This window comes from Volvox carteri (assembly GCF_000143455.1).
Source record: "Volvox carteri f. nagariensis unplaced genomic scaffold VOLCAscaffold_64, whole genome shotgun sequence".
Classification (NCBI taxonomy): Eukaryota; Viridiplantae; Chlorophyta; class Chlorophyceae; order Chlamydomonadales; family Volvocaceae; genus Volvox; species Volvox carteri.
In genome coordinates, this window is record NW_003307607.1 from 391352 (window position 1) to 415855 (window position 24504).

The following is a 24504-nucleotide window of genomic DNA, read 5'->3' on the forward strand; positions in this document are numbered from 1 at the left end:
AGGGCGCAATTTGACACCCTCCATCAGTGTACACTGATGTATATGCAGTGCAGCCCACTAGATATTCATGGTGATTGATAGGGGATTTAATTATTGGCTACATCGATGTAGCCATCGATGTAGCCATAGATATCTATGAATTCATGAAAACTATCAACATGCATATGTGTCTGGGTCTAGACCTTAGATCTAATAATGCGAGTTCGAACTCGCTAATCCATCTAACAGGTCTAAACCTGTTAGATCTCGCATTATTAGATCTAAGGTCTAGACCCAGACACATGTTGATAGTTTTCATGAAATTTCATGGTATGTTCACTGTTTCACAATCACTGTGATATATTACCTATCCGGGAACTATAAGAGCTCCATCAGGCATTCATTACAGAATGTTTTCATGGTTGATGCATTCTTAATGCATACTTATATGACATACTTACATAAAACCGCTTAATACCAGTGTAAGAATGTTTAAGAATGCACACCCGCCTCCTCCATGTTCTTCCGTCGTTCTTATCGTTCTTAAGCATTCTCCTAAGTTTCTTAACCCCCCTCCGTGTTTGTAGGGACATCTCTTTTTGTGTTTTCATGAGTGACCACTGCATTGCTTGATTGCGTTCAGTTCCGGATGGTTCCACTTCTTCTTAACTTTCTATTCACCGTATCCTTGATGTATTTTGTAAAGCTTTTCAGGAGTTAGCTTTGGTGCGGCTAATGCCACCACAACAAAGTCTACTTTGACAAGCGGGAACCCCTTCCTTGTCCTATTCTTACATGGACGCTTCTTTATGAGGAATGGAAAGTGCATTGCTACATGGCCATACAAGGTGGCTGCTCGTGCAAAGTTAATTCCTGGACTCCATGGTCGTGCACCACTCCACAAAGTGCGTCGCCACTGCTCCTGCAACGCTCGAGCGACCCGAAAAAGTTCCATACAAAGGTCCTCTAATGAAATGTTGCACGAGCCGACCAAAATCTGCGAGTTGCCAGGTCGAACAGGTCGCGTCCGCACGTGGATGCGATTGTTACAGTGGACCCCGAACGGGTCGAGTGCAGCGCCCATAGGAGCGCCTCCCGCACAACACTGTGGGCCTTATTCAAAAAGAACTCGGCCAGGCCGTACTAACTTCACTGGACACACGGCCTCAGTTAGTACGCTTAAACAGAAAATTGAGGCTCCGACGTGCGCCCTCAAACTTCGTCATTGTAAATCGGTAAACGGCAAACAACCATGTCTGCGTCATTGACATATAAGAAAGGGTGATTGTGAGGTACATGATCCCAATGTTTTGGCAAGTAGTCCCGTGCCGCAAAAGCAGTTAAACGGGCCCAAAAGTCAGAGATAACCTCGTAAGTAATGCGGTTAAGCGATGGCGTTGATATAGGCATGTTGGTCTGGAGACCTTCCCTAAACAACAAACGGCGACCGAGATTGAGTGAGCTGATGGCCGCAAGGCATACAACCTCCCATACACACGCACAAATCCAGGTTGGTGGAATGCCCAACCACAGGTTAGCCCGGTTGAAAAGGTCAGGGAACTCAAGTTCATTCTGCAGAGCTTCACGAAGAGCCAACGCGACAGTACAATCCCAGAAATGATGCCGACGATCCCCACAAAGCATGCGTACACCACAGGGGCACATAGCAGCCTGTATACCTCTTTGACGTTGCGCCCTATGCATAGGAAAGGCAGGGAAACCATCAAGAGCCAGCCTCCAAAGGGCTTCTTTATGCTCGTTATCCCACCGAAGTCTCCACATGCGCGACAAAGTACGACGGAAGTCCAACAAAGTATTGGCCAAGTTCTCCGGCGATAAGACGATATCAACAGCATCCAAAATAAAATCTTCATGTTTTATATCAAGCGTTCGTAAAGAAGGTGCCATTAATAAAGTCGTCGCAAACTTAACCGTTACTTGAGAGAAATGCAGTAACACTTGACCAAATCTCCATCCCAAGCTTTTGACAATTCTTTTCCAGGCCTCTTGCGGAGGCGGTATTTCATGGTTTCTGTCATTAATAGCCACTATCGCCGCTATGGTCCATTGCGGGGGTAGGCGGTCGATAAGTTGCGATATACGCGTTATGGCAGTCGCCCCCGACTGACACGATGCCGGCAGGGGATGCCTCGGCGTAAGCCCTAATATGCCCCGTACCACGATAGTACGAAACAGATTCGTACAATGAAAGTGTTGCGCCTCAGTAAGGCCTTGTGCACCAACCATGCGCACCAAATTCCACGTAGACGACATAGCTGTGTGGCACCGTACGGCCATACCTACTGTATCTAACCCACGCAAATTTCTAAGATCACCAAAATGTTCGTCCAACTGAGCGTCATTTAGCAAAGGGTTTCCCCAAAGAGGGATATGGTAACACCAAGGACCCGGAGCTAGATGCTGCGCATCCAGAAGGACAGGTTGTGGTAGGGAAGTCATAGCTGATAGAATTCGTGTTCATGCCGGGCAATCATTCGGCACAGGCCTACCCAGGATAGTAGTGACACGGCCATCTCGTACATCTCCCCTAACGGCCAACAGACATAATGGGTGGGCCGCCGGGTGGATATGACGCAATATTGCCAGTAATACCCGAGTCCACATGGGGTTAGTTTCCAACATACCAGCCATACCAAGGATTGCACGACAGGACAAACAGGCAAACCGTGCACGCAGATGTTCGTGCAGAGGAATAAGACCGAAACCTCCAATGGCAGGAGGAAACGGCATATATGCGACTCCCACACCCGGGGCCCGTCTTCGTTCAGCAATGTCCCGCACAGATGGCGGTTGACGCCTGTCAATAACGGCCGCACAGTCTCCCAGCAGGTTATTCATCGAGGTGTTGCTAGGTGCCCCCATAAACTCCAAGTGGTACAGGACTCTACTAATGCTATAACCAGATACCGCAAAAGCTCGACCAAAAGCTGATAAATGCATCCCAGCGACTAACTGCAAGCTATTCCTCACAGGAGAAAGCGAAACCGATTGCTGTTCGAGCGAAGGCCTATCTGCGACGCGAATCCCTAGGGTTGTAGCTACTGAGAGCACCCTGAAATCGCCAACTACTGAACCTACAACAGGCTGCTGTTCAACCTCGTCTGCTACTTGTTCGTTACCCACAGAGTTCGCCATATGCGTTAGGTTAGTAACCGGCATGATTAAATGATTACCAATAGCATTCGCTGTTGGTAAGTCCGCCGGTCTTGTATTGCGGGTGAACGTGCCAAGCGGCAAGAGCTCAACCTTGCGATTGTTGAGTCGTTGTCCCGAGGCTGCGTGGAAAACATCCATGACAGCTTTGAAGCGGGGAATGTCCGCTAGGCGACGTAAAAAGGCACCACAATCATCCGCATACTGTGACGCAGCGAGGTGAATGTCACGCAAACTTATGCCGATTTGTTGATATTGAAGCCAAGTTAATAATGCTTGTGCTGGTGCAAGGTATAGGATGGGGGCAAGCGGACAGCCTTGCCTGACGCCAGCCGCTATAATAACCCAGTACGAAAGGTAGCCATTGACAATCGCCGCAGATTGCGTACTAGTATGCAGACGTCGAACCCAAGCAATAAAGCCCACACCTACCCCCAATTCATCCAGACACGCGAACAGAAAGTCTCTATCTAGGGTATCGTAGGCTTTGTAGAAGTCAAGGAAAGCTGCCACACAAGTACGGCGCTCCATATGGAGAAGCGCGGGCAGCAGTTGTAAGAGGAGCACACTATCCGCGATTCGCCTGCCTGTGAGGAAGGCTGTCTGCTCCGTGTCTATGACGCGGTTAAACAGCGGCAATAGGCGTGTGTCCCCCTTAGGTCGCCCAACTGGACGTGCGTGTACGGCGCCCGGTCCGCCGGCACCCGATATGTAACGATGTTCTTTAGCTCTTCTCAGTGTGGTGATGACATGGACAGTCTGAAACCAGCTTGTGGCAGTGCAACTATTGTGTGCCCACACCCTTGACGGTGTTCACCCTGCCCCCTTCAAGCAGCCCGCCTCTCTTTGCACCCTGAGACCCCAGGCCTGAGCAGCCCTATCGTATACCACCCCCATAGTGTTGTTGGCTGACGGATTGCTCTGGGATGCTCTTGTAATACGCGCTGACCTCAGGAGCGATGGCAGTGCACTCCTTGGCAAGGTGAAAGCGGATTTCAGGAAGGCGAGCACGTTTCCAGTGGCGACGGCAGCCCTTGCAGGTTGCGTAGCAGTTCTTGCTCTTTTCGTAAGGACCTCTATCAAAATGTTTCCAAACGTCGTCAACGGGCCTTCCACCCTTCTTCTGAGCAGAAACACAGTCAATCTCTATGACTTCGGCAGGCCCCAGGTCGGGGCCAGTGGTTGCTGACATTTGACTTAATCTTATAACTCCATAGTGTAAAACGCAGTCTTTAAATGGCAAACGCATGCCTGGAATCTGTTTTGACTTTCCGCCGTACAGCAAACGCGGAAATGCGGATTCTCTTTCCGCATTTTCGCCAATCTGGGCTTCGCTGCGAAAAGCGTGACGAAACCTATTTCCGCAGGTTTCCGTTTCCGCAGGTTTCCGTATCGGCTCGTTCCCAGAGATGAGCCCTTTACCGTTGCAATTTGCTGAGCTTATAATGAATTGAAGTTTTATAATCTTCTCATGGATAATGTAATGCAATGTGCAATACTGGGGGCTACGTCGATGCAAGCGGTAGGCGCCAGCAAATGCATGAAATGTAAACAAAGCTAAAAATAGCATTCGGCTAAGTCAATTAGATGTAGGAGCATATTTATCTGGCGGTTTGGGGCCAGGCTTGGACCACAGCCATGGGCGACCTGTGTGCATGGGACCCTGTGTGTCTGAGAGCCTGTGTGCCTGGAAGCCTAGGGTTATAAAAGCCTGTGTGCATGGGAGCCTGGGAACCTCGGAACGTGGGAGCGTGGGCGCCTGGGATTCTGTAAGCATGGGTTTCTGATAGCATGTTTACTTGGGAGCCTGGGATTCTGAGAGCCTGGGAATCTGGGAGCCTGGGGACGTGGGAGCTTGGGGACCTGGCAGCCTGGGTTTCTGAGAGCATGTTTACCTGGGAGCCTGGGGACCTGGCAGCCTGGCTTTCTAAGAGCTTGTGTGCCTGTGAGCCTGGGATTCTAAGAGCCTGGGAACCTGGGAACCTGGGAGCTTGGGAACCTGGGATTCTGAGAGCCTGTGTGCCTGGGAGCCTAGGATTCTGAGAGCCTGGGAACCTGGGGATCTGGGAGCCTGTGTGCCTGGGAGCCTGTGTGCCTGGAAGCCTGGGATTCTAAGAGCCTGTGTGCCTGGCAGCCTGGGATTCTGAGGGCATGTGTGCCTGGGGGCCTGTGTGCCTGGGAGCCTGGGATTCTGAGAGCATGTGTACCTAGGAGTCTGTCTGCCTGGGAGGCTGGGATTCTAAGAGCATGTGTTCCTGGAATCCTGGGATTCTAAGAGCCTGTGTGCCTGGCAGCCTGGGATTCTGATAGCATGTGTGCCTGGGAGCCTGGAATTCTGAGGACATGTGTGCCTGGGAGCCTGGAATTCTGAGGGCATGTGTGCCTGGGAGCCTGGGATTCTGAGAGCATGTGTACCTAGGAGCCTGTCTGCCTGGAAGACTGGGATCCTAAGAGCCTGTGTGCCTGGAAAACTGGAATTCTAAGAGCCTGTGTGCCTGGGAGCCTGGGATTCTGAGAGCCTGGGAACCTGGGAGCCTGGGGACCTGGCAGCCTGGCTTTCTAAGAGCTTGTGTTCCTGAGAGCCTGTGTGCCTGGGAGCCTTAGATTCTGAGAGCCCGAGAACCTGGCAGCCTGAGTTTATGAGAGCCTGGGAGCCTGGGATTCTGAGGGCATGTGTGCCTTGGAGCCTAGGATTCTGAGAGCCTGGGAACCTGGGCATCTGGGAGCCTGTGTGCCTGGAAGCCTGGGATTCTAAGAGCCTGTGTGCCTGGCAGCCTGGGATTCTGAGAGCATGTGTGCCTGGGAGCCTGGGATTCTGAGAGCATGTGTACCTAGGAGCCTGTCTGCCTGAGAGCCTGGGAACCTTAGAGTCTGGGAACCTGGCAGCCTGGGATTCTGAGAGCATGTGTGCCTGGGAGCCTGGGATTCTGAGAGCATGTGTGCCTGGGATTCTGAGAGCCTGTGTGCCTGGGGGCCTGTGTGCCTGGGAGCCTGGGATTCTGAGAGCATGTGTACCTGGGACCCTGGGATTCTAAGAGCATGTGTGCTTGGGAGCCTGGGATTCTGAGAGCCTGTGTGCCTGGGATTCTAAGAGCATGTGTGCTTGGGAGCCTGGGATTCTGAGAGCCTGGGAGCCTGGGAGCCTGGGGACCTGGCAGCCTGGGAGCCTGGGAGCCTGGCAGCCTGGGAGCCTGGGAGCCTGGCAGCCTGGGATTCTGAGAGCCTGTGTGCCTGGCAGCCTGGGTTTCTGAGAGCATGTGTGCCTGGGAGCCTGTGTGCTTGGGAGCCTGGGATTCTGAGAGCCTGGGAACCTGGGAGCCTGGGGACCTGGCAGCCTGGCGTTCTGAGAGCCTGGGACCCCAGTCTTTAACGACACTTTGGTATGGCTTCGTTGGCCTGCCCGCCATGCGCTGTGTTGCATAGACAGGCTGGCAGGCGGAATGCAGTATAGCGGCGTAACCGGGTGAGGGGCGTTTGTGCCGTGTTGGGTCGTGGGGACGTGCGAATGCTGTGCGCCAGCTCGGATGTCATACAATGGCCTCTTTTCACCGCCAAATGATCATTAACCCAGTAGAGCATTCATTGTGCCATTCAGAGCCGACAAAGGGATGGAACGACGTGTTGGACGTGACGGTCAGTCTTTGCTGAATCCCTTTCACTAATGCCCAGTGCTTGTGGCCATTGCAACGACCTTACTGCATAATTCAATTGTTCCAGTGCGTTGGTGTTATTTAAGCAGGTTATATAAACAGAACATTAGAATGTCCGCCGCGCGTCTTGGGATCTTGTCTCTTTTTCTTTCGGTTGCTTTCTCCTTTTATGCTAGAAGCCTTTTTACAATGTCCGTTACGATTTTGGGGTTAGGTTCTCCTGGCGAGTGTTTTGCGCGTTAACTGCTTGCCAAGGAGTGCAAGCTGGAGCATTTATTATTAGCGTCTCATGAATCATCTACATACAGATGTTTTGGAGCTTTGGACCATCGTTTCCATGACCGTCCGCTAGGCGTCCGCTGGAACGGTCAGGATGTACGGCGTTGCGGACAGGGGACCGTCCGCGGGCGGGGTACATACGGCGAGGAGGCACATGTGCTCTGCTCAGCGAGGACGGCGATTGTTGCTGCCACGTGCCAATCAGCCCAAATCCTCGAGCAAGGCCAACTACCCCGTACCGACACGAACCCAATTCGGGTTTCGTACAGCATTCAGACGTTAGATTCTATCTGCGAATTTTAATGTAAACAATTAGTGTTTACCTCGACCGGTCGAAGCGCTTCCTAAGCAACTCTTCGCATTTGTTAAAAGCCCCATGCTGCGTGATACCTATATAGGCGATTGTTAACCTTGTCTGCCCTAATATAGTTCTATATATATCGGAAGAACGTGGACTTGTGCATTTGTGTTTTCGACGTTGAGCATTGGACCTCATGCTTGCGAAAGCACTAGGCTTTCGGCATCTGCTCTCCTGGTCACGCTGTTCTCAAAGGGGTCGCCAAGCCGTGGCTGGGAGGGGCTTGAGCCACCCGCCTCTTATTTCCGCCGCCCCGGTTGTTGACATCGGAAGCGTCCCTATCGGAACGGATGGCTTATTGCAGCATCTTCATGAGCGTTGCACGGCAGCCGATCAACCTTTTTGCTGGAGAACGACAGGAATAGGAGCTGAAACTTCGGCAAACGGGACGGCTTCCTTGGACGCAAGCGTTTCTTGTTCAACGGGAGCATTGAATTCCCAATCTGTACTTCGAACAACGTCTCCGCAGGCCGGCAGGTGCGCATTAAGAAGGAGCCAACGTAACGTCTCTAGCTAGCGGAGGTCAGACTCTTGCATATTCTGTCTAGATATCAGGGTGCTACTGATCGAAACTATGCTTGCGGCTATTGAGAAGTTCCGTGAGCTTTGTTTGTTGGGCTCGGTTGGCCGGTGCACCCGTGCTCTGCTTGCAGAGATAGTGCAGATGGGATATCACGTCCTGAATTGCGGGAACCACGGCAAGTACAGTCATCTTTGGCGTCAGGGGAAGAGGCGTGTTCGCCGTCGGACAGCGCCCCCATGCTGGAGGTCGACGAGCATTGCTTGCAGACGCATCCGGGCAGCATCTGCTGCACCTCCACAGCCGTAGAGAAGGACGCAACCCACAACTCTTGTATCGTCACGCTGAAGACTTCAGTCAAGTGGGTCCTGCGAAGGCAGGGGGAGAGCTGACAACCCTTGCTGTGTTCCTTGGCCTGCCTCCTATGGGTGCTGTGCCGGAGTGCAAGGCTTACGGAACTCCTTGATTCTGTGGCCGTTCGCATCAAGCTACTGCACGCTGAGCCCTGCAGCCTTAGGAGCACATGCTATGCATCAGCACATGTTGCAAACGGGATGGCAGCAAACGTATCTCTGTCCTAAACCTCCACAGTTCCATCAACTGCGGACGAATTTGCAATGTGGACCACACCACATAATAGACAACCCCCTGTCCGTATGCTCTTAGCCGGCAGTCGTGCTCTGCAGAAAACCCTATGCCCTATGCCAGAAGTCCACTTCCGGCACCGGCTGCAGGACGTCACTCCATGTGTACCTGATGCGCACATTCCCTCCACATTACCTGTGCTCTTCGCTCTTATTGCTCGCCTTCCCAATTTCCGGGTTCCTTTTCTCCCCGTCAGGGTGACTGACCCGCGGCTGCACGTGGCTAGCGCTGAACTTGAGGAGCTGGCCTGGCTGGCGGCACGGGATGCGGCCACAGCGGCCGTGTCGGCGCTCAACCGACAAGGGAGTTTGTCGGCAGGGCGACAAGAGCGGCACCGCTTCGTGTGCAATATGCTGCGTAACGGGACCATACGGGACGCCAAGCGCATGGAGAACGGTGCGGCTGGCATGGAGCGAGGCATCGCACGATTAGGCATACCAAAGGCAGCATAGTGGCGTAATGGCGGCGACAGGCCTGGTCATGCATCGTTGGCCTGTTGTTAACTAAGGTCATAAGGCCTGCAGGCTGTGCTTGCTCCGCGGCCTGCAGTCTCTGGTGTGGAGGGGGCCCTGCCGATTGCGTTCAGGGGTTTTGGAGGCTGCTGGTCCCCGGCTGCGGCCCAAAGGATGCCTTAAGTGCAGCTGCGCAGCCGTGCGACGAACAGCTATGCAGTTGCTTACTGAACTTGTAGGATGCTGGCACTTATGGGGAGTGGATCTCATTTAGTCATGTATGGGCCATGGTACACGCGTTAATGAAACCGTGGAGACGGGAACGGGTACGAGCAACTCGAGCTCGGCTAAGGGGGCCATTTTGGCTTCCGACCTCACCCACACTACCCAGAAGTGCGGCCGTTGGCTGTGTTTGGCACGGGCCCGTTCCTCCCTGCATGTGGTCCTATGTTACTTTCCTTTGCTCGCGCGGCTGTGTGCCCCGCTGGTCGCAGGTTTCGGTCATGTGAGCTACCTGGTGACTTTGGAAGACAAGGCCACTGGCCAAAAGTGGGTCTGGGGATGAATGAGGGTTCCGGGAGGTGTGGAACGCCCAGTCATAAGACACCGAGGGGAAAACGCCGTCCGTTATGGGGAGGAAGCTAGGGGAAAGCTAGGAATGAGAACAGGACACTGACTCAGGACGGTCGTCATATCGGCGTCCGATGCATGGGGCGATAATGTCCTAGTCGTCCAGCAGTGCGAAGAAAAGGTGGCCCCCGTGGCTGGGCAACATAGCAGTCCCGATGCGCGCACGTATCCTGCTGCGAGCTTGGCATGGCAGCGGCCGCAGATCAGGCTTTCATGGCCCTTGCGGGTCATCGTTCGTTCCCCCTTGTGTCTTGACGACCGCCTTCTTATCTCCATTACCCGAGCCAAACACGCACGTTTTCATGCTGTCTTCCACGGCAACCCCATCCTATCGCAAACCATTACCACAGGATGCGCGCCGCCTTTAAACCGCGCGTCGAGGGCGACTGTGAGGGCTGGCACAGAGTACCCATAGAAGTAGCGGCCTACCAGCTGAACCTCATGCTGGGTATGGACGTGGTGCCGCCCGCAGTAATGCGAGGCGATTGCGATGTGGACTGGACGCACTACCCGCAAGGTTTGTGATTTGTGGGGTCGGTAACAGGTGGCGACAGGTTTGGCAGGGGAGGCTCCTGGTGGGGGAAAGGACGGGGCAGGGGCGCGGCAGGGAGCTGGGCCCAGGGCGGGATACAATACGACGTTGGGGGTCCTTTCTTGTCGGGTACTATGGTGTGTCGTGCTTTCCTACATGGTGTGATTCCTGGATTACGGTTTCCATCAAAAGAATCAAAGTTCACTTGAGTTCCCTTCCCGTCCCGTTTATAATTTCGCTGCTCGCCTTTTCTCCTCCCAAGGCGGCGCCTTCATTTACTGGTGCAGCGGCGCCCGGCAGCTTAACACTGTACCCATGCCAGAATGGAGTGTGGCGGGGCCGTTACTGCTCAGCGACACACGTATCCTGGTGCGGCGGGCGGCGAGCGAGCCGGGGTCGGGGCAAGGGGAAGATTGAGCCACGTGTGCAGTGTGGGAACTAGCGTCAACTTCGGGGCTGCTGCTGAGGCGACGATGGTGTAGCGAGCATATTGGGTTGGCGGGGCTGGGAGTCCAGGGAAGGGAGTTGGGTCCGTCGTAGGAACCTGCTTGCTCCCTGCACCATACAGTGTAGCGTCTACCCGTGCTTGTTGAAAGCAGCTGGAAGCCGGCAAAGCCACCGCGGAAGCTGCGGCGGGAGGGCGGCAGGGAAGCGTTGAAGGCGTTGGCACTGCGTGGGGTTTAAAAGGCTGTGACCGCCCCCTTAACACCTAGCAACGCGCTGACACCGATGCTCGACAGCCCCACCACACATACACGTATCTACCTGTCGGCGTTCTGTATGCCTTGCGGTGTGTACCGTATCGTGCAAGGCACATGCCCTCTGTGTGTGGCAGTCAATGGTGGCAACGGCTGCGACAGGAAAAGAGTAGGAGGCCTCTGGCGAGTGGCAAATGTAACGATGTCCGGAAGCAACCACTTTGCAGTATTTTATAGCCTCTATGCGGAGCCTCATGCGTATGCTTCCATAGGCCGCTCCCAAACTTGTATATGCCCCGGCCACAGGCAAACTCCCCTTTGCATAGATGCTGAACTTGTAACATCTGTGGCCCCCAATCTTTTATCCCTATTGCCACGGAGCAGGATGTGCTGATACAGAACAGTGACCGCCACGCGGGTCACTTTCTGTATGCTGAGCATTGGGCGGATGGGGACTACACGCCGGCGCCTCATCCGCAGGGGCGCAGCAGCGGCGGCACCGTTTGGCGCGGCCGCATGAGTCCAGTGCTGATCGACCATGCGGCGGGCTTCCGGCAGGACGCGTTTGTGTGTCTGGACCATCAGAATGCGTTCCTTACGGGTATGACATGGGTGGGATGTTGGAGCTAATAGCGGAAGACGTGTAGGGGTGCGTACAACCTTTGTAGGGAAGGGCATGGGCCGAGGAATAGGGAGGGGGTGTTTGCAGCGAGCAGGGTTGGGTCTGGATGGGCGGATTGGGTGAGAACTGGGGTACCTGACGAATTTTACGACGCGTTACCACCACCTCATGACAGCTTCAGTGCGCGAGCCCCAACACGGTCCCAGACGCAACGTGCTCAGATTCGCCGACAGGCGCCACATCGCCTCTCAGATGCGCTGCACTCCCACCGCGGATCCCAGCTGTCGGTCCTAATCCAAGCAATGCGCACTACCATTTAATCAATTATAATCTTAAATCCTCTCTCACTGATATGCAATGGCTGTTGGCCCCAATGCAAAAAAACCCTATCCAGGTCCCACTCGCCGCATCTCCGCACGTACCTACCTGCGCCTTCGCTTCCTGGACGCGTCCTCAATACGTGCCGCGCTCAATGGCATTGTTACTGATGAAGAGGTGGCTGCACTGCTTTCGCGGCGAGATGCAATTCTTTCGTTCTTCGACGGGCTGGTTGCGGAGCAAGGTTACGACAGTGTCGTATTGGACGCACCCTGAGAGGGCGGTTCTCCATTAGCAGGTCTGTTGGCTCTTCGACACGATCACACCTTTCAGGGTCTGGCTGTGTGTCCGCCACAATCTGGAATACCTGCTGCCGGCGCTGCCGGCGTGGCCGGCGTGGGATGCATCGAAAGCAGTGTGGCCGAATCTGGGCATACATGCCCCTTGGCCATACCCCGGGCCGTGGGTCCGCGGCGGCACACCCGGCTCTTGGGGGCGCGGCGAAGGCCGAGCACTTGGATGCGGCGGGAGCGCCCAGGGCCATGGCCGGTTTGAGCTTTTTTACCAGCGCATTACGAGGTGAAGTTTAAGCTATGGGGACCGTTCAACTTCCTTCTCCAGTTAACCTGATGTTAATGGGAGGCGTTCCGTGGTGTTCCTTGGTAGGTGCTCCAGAAGCGCATGTCACGAGGGGGGGGCCGGATTTGAGTCGTGGAACCGCGTAGCGTAGCGTAGCGTGGCGTGGCGAGTCACTATGTTGGCGGGCCTGGGTGGCGGAGCGGGTTGGTGGTTGCGCCGCGATGCGCCTTGGCCGCGGCTCGTTCCACAGTGGTCAGCCGGGCCCTCAGTGCTGCGGTTTACGCACCCTAGGCTGAAGACTGGCAGGCGAGAGCATTATTGTGTAGCTGTCTCCCCGGTTGAAAAAAGGTTTGGGATTTTTCGGTTCAAGAGATATGGGTATAGGGGCGCAGAACACGTCCAAGCGACGGCCCGGACGGGGGGCGGGAACCTGACGACCGTGTTCCACACAGTTTTTCGGTCAGCTGGCTGCATATGGGGCAGGCGACAACCAATAATATTTAAATGCCCAGGCATACCTATTTAGCCGGGCTGGTCTTTTGCGCATGTCTTCCATAGTAGCAGGAGCCCTAGCAAGCATCGGGCACGGAAGATGTATAGCCAAGCTGATAATGCTCGCAAGTACATATTCTACGATGCTGTGTCGTTGTCATGGCACATGAGGCACGCAAAGCATGAAGGACGAGATGGAAGCATGATCGTGACATGCAGGGCGCATGTGCACATGTGGCGGTGTGTCAACGTTGTACTGTTTGTTCAACTTAATGACTGGAGTGGAACTTGGAAGATTTGTTCTTTTCCATTCCCGCTTGGGGACATGGGGGCTTTGGGCCGAGATTGCAACCCTAGGATCCGCCTGGCGGCAAATCCGAATGCGTGTAGATTGGAAGGCCGAGGCATGCATGAGTCAGGAGCAGAGTGGATTTTATGCCTGTGCGTGTATCTCGACAGGTGCAGAGCCCTGGTTAGGTGTAGCGAATGGACAAGCAGATCTGGGTGAATGGGCTGGAAAGCAAGGCCGGTGATGAGGTTGTGACAGGGTGTGACCTTTTTTTCACGTATTATAAGGTATTCGAACTTCTGAGGACCTCGAATCGTTTGTGTTGTCAATTTTGATGATATCTATTATTAAGCTTTTGAGATAGGGCGGATGCTTGCTTTCTCTGTTCTGGGCTCGCGGGGCACATGTTGGGAACCCTGCTCGAGTCTGTGAGATTAGAGAGTGTGCCTTGTTCTTGTCTGACCATCCATCAACTGGCAGCGGCAAAGTAAATCCCGTGTTGTTCAGGAACCTGCCACTGTAGCGTTGTATAACAATGGCGGCTGTCCCAAATTTGAACCCTCATAAAACACGCGATCGCGACGGACGCGGTCCCGAGGCGTTTGCATGCTCGTTACTGCGCTAGTTCTGTTGAGGTCTCCGGCCATCTCCGGGTCGTGGGCTTTGTGTAATCGGGTGGTCGTCGCTTTGCGCCACTGTGGCCTGTGGTCATGCATCCATGCATCTGTCCGTCGGTTGTCTGTGCTTTAGGTACGCTCTTGGCTCTCGATGTTTTTGCAAGCCACACTGCATTGCGGATTTGGTATAGGGTGTTTTTTTGTTCAAAACCCGCTTGCTGTGTATGTGGAGGACCCGTGCGGCTCTTCGTCTCGTGTAGGGTGTAAGGACGTGGCCCATGGTTTGCATAAAGCTTAGGCAGGAAATCAGCAACGTTTTGTCTCAGTGAACCGGCCAGCTTCCCGGAGGGGCCCCCGGATCATTGGAGTCACCCTTGCTCGCTTGTGCGAACGATGCGTCGGTAGCTTTCCGGTTGCCATGCTCTTGGGACATGATGCAGCTCATAGAAGGGAGGAGCCATTTAAGAATCACAAACGGCTTTGTGCGTTTCCCTGTGCTGCGTTTGCCGTCCCGCCCAGGCTTATCGTCACCATAAACGATAACGGCTTATTCATTCATGGATGCTGTTACAGCCGGACACCAGATAAAAACATCATCTGCCCATCACCCAGTACGCCAGCTTCCTGCCCTTCGGAAAGACTGCGCTGCAGGCTGTGATAGAACGAGCGCCGAGCCGCTGACCGTTACTAGCTATGGGGCTGCCTCTGCTGCTTCAGCAGGCGACCGCTGTGTCGTCCAGTGGACCCCGAGTACACGCAAGATGAATCTGACTTGTGTCCAAGGAGTACACCCATCGATTTGCCGATTGTCCTGTTGCTGCTGCCACAATCACATGCTTGGCGGATAGACGTGTCGACCATGTTCCTATTCCGGGTTTCTATTCCCCTTAATTACTTACCCATCTAGGAGGGTGGAGAATGGCTGGCCACCCTCCGCCGCTTTCGGTCACAATGCCGCTGCCTAAGCAGCAGCTGCTGCTGCACCATCGGCAGCTCAGAACACCGGAGCCATGAACTGCCAATACGGCGGCTGCACCCAAAGCACACACATACCCGCCGCCCCGCTGCCGTGCCAGGCGGCCCCACGCCAAATCTACTTTAGCTGCTGCAGGAGCAGCATCACGATTAACACCAGTGCCAACAGCAGGTTGCAAACGTTTAGTATGAACCCCTTAAGATACTGTAGCGGGAGAAGACTGAGACAAACGGCCACGCGTTCCGGCGCCAGGTCCTTTCCCAAGTAAGCAGCAAAGGTTGCGATGCGAGCCACGCACAGGCACACCGTCCTAAGTCGGACGTGATACCGTTGTATGTCCTGCGGGGTTGAATCCGATACCGACCTACAGTTGAGATACCAATTCGTGTAGCCCGGCCAATTGCCGCTGTGGCTCTCCGCCGCGCGCCAAAGGTAATGCCAGGCTTGGAGCATTTCACCCCACAGTTTGCCCTTGAACGTATGCTGCTAGAAAGGCTGGGTAAGCGGCCGCGGATCCCGAGGCCTGTTTGGCCTCGAGGATTGCCGTGTGTAGCTGCTGCATCCCCGCAGGGCCTGCCTTCAAGCTAATTTAATAGCACCGTCCACCAACGGCTGAACGCCTTCTTGTGATAGGCTGGAGCCTTACCGCATGCAGCACAGTTAGGGTTACCACGTAACACTCTTTGCAATAGGGCATGCGGGGTGCTGCCCACGAATGTGGAAGAATGGAGTTACACATGCAAAAAACTTTATTACATAACAAGTAACCAATACTCGTGTCCAGCATTGTTTCTGATGACTTGATTAGGTCGCCGTGCTGAACCGATGCTGAACCGGTTAATCACGTACACGGTGCAGGCAGAAGAGCGCCGCCAAAGCTACGCAACTTCAAGAATTTGCAGTGGATTAAGCATTTGCGTTGCATCAGAAATCTTTATTTCTACCTTGACATTGAACTGTTCGATCCTCGGAACGAGCTGCCAACAGGCGGCCTTGCGCCTTGTTCGAACTTCTTAGGCAAGAGGATGTTGGAGATAGTATTATAGCTGCAAAGGAAAGCGGCCTGCGGGTAGGTCAACGCGGCCTGTCGCCAAGGAGGTGGCCTCGACAAGATGCTCGACAACTACCATGTTATTGAGTTGATTGGCGAAGGATCTTTTGGGAAGGTAAAGGGGCTCAGAGTTACGCGCCTGGGATGTGCCTGTTTTGAACTTTTTTGGCGTTGTCTGCTGGCCGTGGGGTAAGGTTTCTTGGCCATGATTGTCAACCAAACATGTTAATTGATTTTGCGCGCGAGACGGGAGCGGCCGGCGGCTTTGCCTTCAGTCCAAACACTACCCTGCCTACCCTGCCTGTAATACTTCCATATCAACTCAGGTGTACAAAGGTCGGCGGAAATGTACTGGTCAAATTACAGCGATGAAGTTCATTCTGAAGCAGGTGCGCAGCTCGTGTGTGTTTAGGGCATGGCGCAGCGGTGCACCCAGCCGGCATTTCTTTCAATCACCCCTGTGGGTATCTTTTGGGGGTATAACCGTTTTAGTATAATAAGGGCCTGGCCACTTGTTGGTTGGCTTCTCCGCTCATTGCACGTGCTGCGCCTATGAGGTCGCCGGGCGATGGAGTTGTGATGCAACTCACCTACGGCTATCTCCGTTTGCGAAGTTCTATACGCAATCAGGAGGTCTGGAGCGTGGAGTGGGAACGGGCCGAAAAGGCACCAGGCCATGCACATTGTTGCACACGCGCACTGGGTAGGGCATGTATCCACGGCATAAGCCAGCAGCATTCCGCTGCATGTCCATGCAGCAGAAGCCCCGAAAGCACGATGCATCCAGGGCGCTAGAGTGCGCTATGTCAGCTTGGGGGCTCTCACTTGTTCAGTCCGTGCCTTATGCGTTGGGTGAGGGCTCTTTCATCACGTAATCGAAATCTGAGCAGCGGCACTTGATAGGGGCCATTTTGGTCGGACGCATGTCTTGAGCACATAGGGTTCGCGTGGGCTCACGTAACCTGGGGAGTGTGGGCGAACTGGGCAGCCTGATACAACCGATTGGTGACGCGGGAACACACCATTGGTGGTGCCCGGGTTAGCCAAAACGCTGCGAGCCGATCAGTGTCTATGGAGGTGACGCCGGAGCGCTCTATAAACTGGAGGCCCCTCAGCCGTACAGGGTGGTGGATGCAAAGCGCGTGGGTTTTGGCCGGGTAGACCAACCTCCCGCACGGTTCCTGACTGCTCCCATCCGGTGTGATCTTGGCGGCCCGCAGGGCAAATCCGAAAAGGATATCAAAAACCTGCGGCAGGAGATTGAGATTTTGCGCCAGCTGCGCCACGAGAATATTATCCAGATGCTCGACGCCTTTGAAACGAAGACGGAGTTTTGCGTTGTTACCGGTGGGTACATAGATCCTCCTTAGCTTAATTTCGCCCCTCCTCCTCGCCGTTAGGCACCCTGTTTTATCATGGTGGAAATTTAGGATCTTCCTGATTCGCGCCTGTGGCCATAACGCTATACTCCTACATCTCCACCCCTAGCCCAGTCGCTGCCACTCCAGGCACAGCTTTGCCGATGCATTACGGGCACTTCCTGGCCCGGAATTGCAAGCAATAGGCCCTAGTGCCCCCTTAATGGCCGTCATCGGTCGTCGATCCCTGGATATCTGGTGTGCCCTGCAAAGCTTTTGTCCTGAGAGGCTTTGTCCTGGACTTACGCCATCGTTCATGCATGCTTCGCATCCGAGTTCCAGTTATTGCGATTTTTCGTCCCTGTACATACTTACCCCTGCAGAGTATGCACAGGGAGAGCTCTTCGAAATCTTGGAGGATGATCAGAATTTGCCGGAGGAAGTGGTGCGCGGCATAGCCAAGCAGCTGGTGAGGACGGGGAGGGCTACGGCATGGGAATTTAAGCGCATTTGGGACGGGTTGACGGAAGGTCGGTGGAGCTCTGGGGAAACTGGTGATAGGACCGTTGAAAGGGCATACGGACGGTGCGATTTCACCAGCGGGAATTGGCAGAAAGGGCCGTCTTTTGCTGACAGGGTAGAAGGCAAATGGGATGCTTAAGAGACATCGACAGTCGGAAATAGCCTCCTATGGCCATTAAACCTATCGGCAAACGAAATCAGACATCACCGGTCTAGGAGCTTGCTTAACATGAGATCTTGTGGGGGGGGACTTACAGCAAGGTCATACCCGCGAAGGCTTGCCCTGCATGGGGCAGCCCCTTGATAACGATGGCTGATGGGAGTTCGGGGCTTTCTCCATGGCTGACTGCGCTTTGCAACACGGTGAAGTTAGCGGCAAGCTGTTCAAACCGTGCAGGGGGTAATGCCGTCTCCCTGGTTGCCTGACTTATTCTTTTCTTGAGGCTGTACACCAATCTGTTTTGGCACCCAAGATGCACGTCATCGTTTTCGCCCTTGTCGCCGTACCTGCAGGTTCGTGCTCTACATTACCTGCACTCCAACCGCATCATCCACCGTGACATGAAGCCGCAGAACATCCTGATCGGGTCTAACGGCGTCGTCAAGGTAGGTCTCGCCGTCCGGCGTATATAAGCCACCGGTATGTGCGCGTGCAAGCCGGCGCGGTCGGCCTTCAAGCAGGCAGCAGCACCTCAGTAGCCCGCACCCCGCGTTGGCGTAGCTATCGCTGGGGAGTCGAAACCGAACTTGGAAGAACGTTAAAACCCATTGCGCGGGCGTGCATGGGCGTCGTGGCGGGTGTTCTTACCCAAATTTTACTTAATTTGAGACAGGCCCCGGGATTGTGCTGGGAAGAATGTGCGGGAAAGGAGGTGTGCACCCGCACACCTCGCATATCCAACCATGCCTGTTCTCTGACAGCCCACAACGGATCCCTGCAAGCACCTAGGACTTGTTCGCCTGAATACGGGCTTATAGCTGCCGCCAAACTCCAGCATATCAGCTTCCTTGAGCCAAGACACTCCTGGGTGTCTTATGTGTCTTCCCATGGGGGAATTCGGGCCGGATCGACCTCATTTTGCGCCCCTGGGACCTCGTCCCCCCGCCCGCACTTGTGCAGCTGTGTGATTTCGGTTTCGCGCGGGCGATGAGCTGCAATACTATGGTCCTTACGTCTATCAAGGGAACCCCGCTGTACATGGCGCCGGAGCTAGTTCAAGAGCAGCCGTACAACCACACGGTACTATGGGTTACGTTGGCGAGGAGTGGGAGCCTGCTTAGCGAAGTGGGATGGTTGAGTATCGGGCGCAAGGTTTGCAATTGCAACAGCGACATACTGGGGCTTCCACTGCTGCTCTCCTACACGGGGTTGACTTTGGAATGGCAGGGACAGGGCTACTGTGTGACCCAGGCGGAAGTGAGGGCATGGCATGGGCTATTTCGTAGGCCCTACGTTTGGTGGTGTAGCCTCCTGACACCATAACCTTAACCCCACCTTTTGCGCACTATAGGCATCGTGGAAAACATCATTACTCAAAGAGCCATGGCATGCAGCAGGCGCTCGTGCAACACCGTTCTGTTTTCCCTCTCTGACTTCCCTAAAGTTTCGCTTCCATAATGCACATGATTACCACAGGTGGACCTCTGGTCTCTTGGCGTCATCCTGTTTGAGCTGCATGTGGGACAGCCGCCATTCTACACCAACTCCATCTATAGGTGGGCAGTGCGGGGTCCTTCCGGCTAACCGATGCCTGCCTCCCGGGGCAGTCCTGCATAGCGGCAGCAAAAGTGGCCTCCTGGCCATCTACCATGCCAACCATCCATTATCTGGAGCAGGAAGCACGTGGAGTGCAGCTGATGGCTATTAATGAAGCACGCTTTTACCTATTCTGACTTTCGAACGTCGGCAAGGCTGCACTGCTGTGCACCTGCATGGATGATCTCCAGAGCGTCCGCCCACTTTTTGCACGTTGTCCTTCTGACTGGATACCCATCCCTGTTAGCATAGCCACTAGTTCCTTTTTCGTCATCACTTCGATGTTCGTGATGTTCGTGTAATGTTCGAGTACAGCAGAAAACATCTTGATATCCGGCATTTCGTGGCCCCGCTCGCAGCCTCATCCACCACATCGTCAAGGACCCGGTCAGGTTCCCAACCAATATTACGCCCGAGTTTAAGTCGTTCCTCAAGGTAGGTGACCCTACTGTGGCGCGGTCACCGACCTGCGGATTACGGTATATAGGCCGGGACCTTGGGCTAGGTGCCCTAGAGTGTGCACAGGAAGAAACTGGGGGGACTTGTGTCTGGGATAGCAAGAAGGCGCGGGGCGTGCCTGGTTCTGCATTGTACATTAGAAGTGGGGGAGGGAACGCGCGGTTGACTAGAGTAAAGACTATGAGTAAATTCTTAGGTACGGGGACGAGTATAATTCGTAGCTACGTTTGGTAAGGGTATGGTTGGTCGCTTGTTCCTCCATCATGCATCCCTGTTTAAGGTTAAACCCCGCGCTGACGTTGTTATCGTCCTGGTTTGCTTGGTTTAGCTTGCGTACACGTGCGTCTGTCGCGCTTTCTTTTCAGATTTTCTTAAGCCTTCATAGCAGCACTGCTTTAATCAGCCACTTGCCCACCGCAGGGGCTGCTGAACAAGAAGCCGCAGGACCGGCTGGGCTGGCCGCAGCTGCTAGAGCATCCCTTTGTACGGGAGACGGACACTGAGAGGCTGGTGCGGGAGAAAATGTTGGCGGATGCGATGGAGGTGGCTGAGGGAAGTCGTGCATGGAAGGTGAGGTGGACGGAGTAAGTTAGGCAGTGCTGGGCAGCCGGGCGGTGTCCTCTATCCCCGCATCGCATTCTTTTCCGGTGAGGCGTGGCGCCATGGGCACATTTATGTGTGCAACATGACAGCTCGCGCCGCGTTTCCCACCGGGGTGTGAATGAGCAAGGGATACTCAAACGTGGTGCACCTGGCCGCCGTTCGATTAATCGCTCGCTGCTGGGGTTGCTCTCGGTCTAGGGGCAAACTCCGTACTGTCCAATTCATCCTCGTTACATCAGGGACGAGCGTTTCGTTGCGGCGCCAGCTTGGTAATGCCCATGTAATCTCACACCGTCGTCGCGCATCGGTTTTCTTTTCAGTTCGGCTATCATTCTGACTTGTCCCCTCCCCCCCACACACACGTCTTTGCTGCCAGGGCGAGGGCGGTGCTGTAGCCGGTGCAGTTCTCGCGCTAGCTACCGGTGGCGTGGGCAGTCGAGAAGGCAGTGCCGCAGCACCGGTCACCCCTCCAGCGCGTCAAACAGAGACGCCGCAGCCCAGCCGTGGCCGCGACCCTTTGGCAAGCAACCGGAGGCTGCCGGCTCTGCCCTCTCAGGGCGCAGGTATGGTGGTGTGCCGGAAGAGTTGCGTGGCGCGGTGATGTGTGACACAAAACCGAGCGACGAGAAGATAGGATGACGACTGGCGAAGGCGAACCAGCGGACTTGCAGCCAATTGAATGATGACCAGTGTGTAGACGTCCATAGCTTGTTTGCAAAGTCCGCCAGGATTTTGGTGATGTCAGATAGATATGCTGAGACTGTTAACGGTCGTAATAGAATACAGCGTACAAGCCCGAAAAACATCAAAACATCGAGGGAAGAGTCGCACGTTCAGTGTGCAGCGTTACCTGCCGCTGCCTGTGGGAGCTGGCCCCGACCTGCCCGACCTGGAAGCGATAGCAGTATCGCAGTATAGATATAACATCCTTGTATAGCATCGTTTGTCTACGAAGGGCGTGTTCTATGACCAACAGCACCCCTATCACTACAACTGCATCAGTCAATTTATTAATGGCAACGAGACGTGCGCTGCTACCACTTATGCTAGGGACGGGCTCGTGTCCTGATGCTTAACATGTTCAGCGCCGCCTACGCCTTCATCTCTGGCTTCACTGTTGGCATCAGGTAATGTATTTCTATATTGATAACAGATTAAAACCCCAAGCCCTCTTCATGAACATCGGCTCGTCAGTACTGTCGCTCCTACGCTGTGTCCTTCGCCAGGCACAAGCACTCAGGCCGGTTTGCAGCGGAGCGCCTCCAACAGCCCCGCCACTCCGCCGCCGGTCACTACCAGCAGGGCGGGTGTTGCCGCCAACCCGTCCGCGTCCCGCGGATCGGTCACCCCGGTGAGTGCCGCACAGCGGCCCTCCTCGGGCATCGCACGGACGCCGCTTTCCCAGCAGCAGGGCCAGCAGCAGCCAGTGATGGCGGCTACGGGGTCCGTCGCGCCCCCGTCTCCAGCTCCAAGCACGCAGGCGCCGCCACAACATGTACGTTGGGGGGGGCATTTCATGACACCTGCAGCTTGGGGTTCCGGGGCCTTATATGGGGTTTGGAGCGCAGGGAATGTTGTGCAATCTTTCGTTATAGACTTGCGTAGGGTGCAAATTAAAAGTGTCGGTTAATGGTCTCCTTCCTTTCCTCTGCAGGCTGATCAACTAGCCTCCTCTCTGGAGCGTCTTTCTCTGGCGGTGGACGCGGCTCGGCTCACAGCCGAGGCGGCAGCAGGTACGGGCCGCCTTCCTCCGTGGCTCTGAGATCCAGTGCTGCGTTGCAGTGAGCTGTCTTCTCAGGATAGTTCGGTCTCATATTAACAACAGTAGGACGCGGAACGTTGAGAAACAGGGTTTCATCACAGGATGGAGGGGTATTGGTTTTGGTAGGGGGGTATGGGTCTTGGTCACGGTCGCCAGGGTTGAAGCCAACACCAGGTCCAGGTCGGGGAACGCCCTTGAACGTTGGTGCGTAAAGCTTGTGCCCAGGGTGACACGATGTTGGCAAGAACTACTTCACCATATTGCAACCAACCAATGCGCCAACCTACACCCCCTTGTGCAGGGCTCTGGTCCGACCCCTCTACACTGCCCTCTCTGTTGGCCGCCCTGCGCGACGCCGCCACAACCTGCGCAGCGGCGCCCGCCGCATCTCCGCCTCCGCTTCCAGCAGTCCAACGCGCTTTGCGTCTTGCCTCGCAGCTCCTGCAGTTTGGAGAGGGGCGCCCGCAGGCGCAGCCGCTGCAGCGTGCAGTGGTCGAACTGGCCTCGGTGAGCTTGGGCCAGGGTGGGCCTCCTTTGCAAGGGGCTTGTCCTAAGGGTGCGATTGGCGTTTCGTAATTCTCCCCTCCGTCTGGTGAGCGCGTCATGCCTTGCTGCGCATGACTGCATTAGGTACGACGCGCTCCGCACCTTGCATACACGTGCGAGTCTCATGACAGGGTGCAAATGCTCCAAGTGTTGCGCAGTGCTTACGATTCTGCAGACACCACAATGGTCCGATCGGCGTATTTGCCCTCTTGCTCTAGCGTTAGGTCGCTTAGCATATGTTCATTTCATTTCCACGTGTGTCCTGGATGGCCATGCTCACAGGCAGCCGCCTCGGCGGGCTCCTCGCACGTCGGCATCGTGCTAGCGGCGGTGGAGTGCTTCCGGTTGGCGGAGGCGGCCATGGCGGCCGACAAGGCCAGCAGCGGCTACACAGCCATCTGCCTGGACGAGAGCTGGCGCCTGTACTGCGAGGTGGTGCAGGTGCGAACGCGTTTATTGGTGCAATGGGCTTTTACTTGCAAGATGCATAGCTTATTTGCGATATCTAAGAGGTGCCGGTGCATTCCCTAAGCTGAGAGACTATTTCAGAACACCCTTGCCATTGGTCTCCCCAAAGTCGGCCTACGTGGATACATTCTAAGACCACCAAGCTGATGCCTTGATTGCTTGCTCCTGGGCCTCTGCCAATATAGGAGTATCCATGAAACTATCGTTCTTTCCGACCTCTATACCTCGCCATGCGTGATGATTTTATCCCGTGTTCCAGCTTAACTGGCTTCAGTTGGCTGAAGTTTACTGTTCCCTGGCACCGTCTCGGATGACCCTGCAGGGTGCATCTGCTAGGGGTGGCCCCGTTGGCCGGGCCGCATCCGCGAACGCTGGTTCCGGGGCCGGCGCAACACGGCGCGAGGGCAACTGGCCGGCGGTGGCTGCAGCGTGTCACGCGTTGGCAGATACCCTTAATCGGGGCTTGCAGGTGCGAGAGCGAGTGGGGATGCCACTGGGGACGGACATCGCTAGGGCTGGCGTGCGTCGTAAGAGCCCTGCGCTATCCCGGACAGAAACGAGAACTGCGTGCGAAAGGGGAGAGGTGTCAGTGAAGTCTGACTTGCAACCATTTTCACAAGTTCTCACATGCGACCTGCCTCCCCCCAACTCCGTCACCCCCCCAGGCCATCTCTGCCAACCTGCGTGGCCCGGCACTCCGACAGGCGGAGGACCTGCTGAAGGGCGTTACCGAAACGTCCTTGGCCACCCAGCTATGCAGCTGCCTGGAGGACGCGCGCGCGGATGGCAGGGGACAAGGCGCGGAGGCAGCGGCACAGGTGAGCTGGAGGTTTGCAGTTGCTCATTCTTAACTTTAAATATGCAAGGCGAGGGGTTGAGGATGGGATTGCCTACCTGGTCGCGTTTTAGCCAAGAATCGCACCTTCACCTAGCTTCGCTACCCAATTGATGGTTGCTACAACATGCTGTGCTAAGGTTAAGATTAAGCCCGTTATTCCTTGGTAATCATTCCTTGGTACTCAAGCAGTCATCCCCCGTTGCGCGGCGTGCCGCGACCATTACAGGCGACCCTGCGTGCCCTGGCGGCCTGCGTCTACTGTCCCTCTACTCCCGCGACGGCCTCGGCTGTCGGCACTCACTTTCCGCTGGCGGCGGCTCTCGCGGCGGCA

General features: G+C 55.1%; 2 protein-coding genes across 2 annotated transcripts; both read left to right on the plus strand.

Moving 5' to 3' along the window:
• Nucleotides 1–7576: 7576 nt before the first annotated feature.
• VOLCADRAFT_97759 (uncharacterized protein) lies at nucleotides 7577–11859 on the plus strand (the record flags this gene model as incomplete). The annotated part of the gene is made up of 8 exons (XM_002956675.1): nucleotides 7577–7917; nucleotides 8094–8321; nucleotides 8802–9001; nucleotides 9552–9606; nucleotides 10038–10204; nucleotides 10482–10588; nucleotides 11302–11529; nucleotides 11746–11859. 8 exons carry the CDS (start codon nucleotides 7577–7579, stop codon nucleotides 11857–11859), a joined length of 1440 nt encoding a protein of 479 aa, XP_002956721.1.
• Nucleotides 11860–15922: 4063 nt separating this feature from the next.
• On the plus strand, nucleotides 15923–20544 carry VOLCADRAFT_67317 (uncharacterized protein; the record flags this gene model as incomplete). The annotated part of the gene is made up of 9 exons (XM_002956676.1): nucleotides 15923–15976; nucleotides 16188–16250; nucleotides 17082–17208; nucleotides 17603–17688; nucleotides 18255–18347; nucleotides 18862–18981; nucleotides 19378–19457; nucleotides 19857–19932; nucleotides 20377–20544. 9 exons carry the CDS (start codon nucleotides 15923–15925, stop codon nucleotides 20542–20544), a joined length of 867 nt encoding a protein of 288 aa, XP_002956722.1.
• Nucleotides 20545–24504: the final 3960 nt, after the last annotated feature.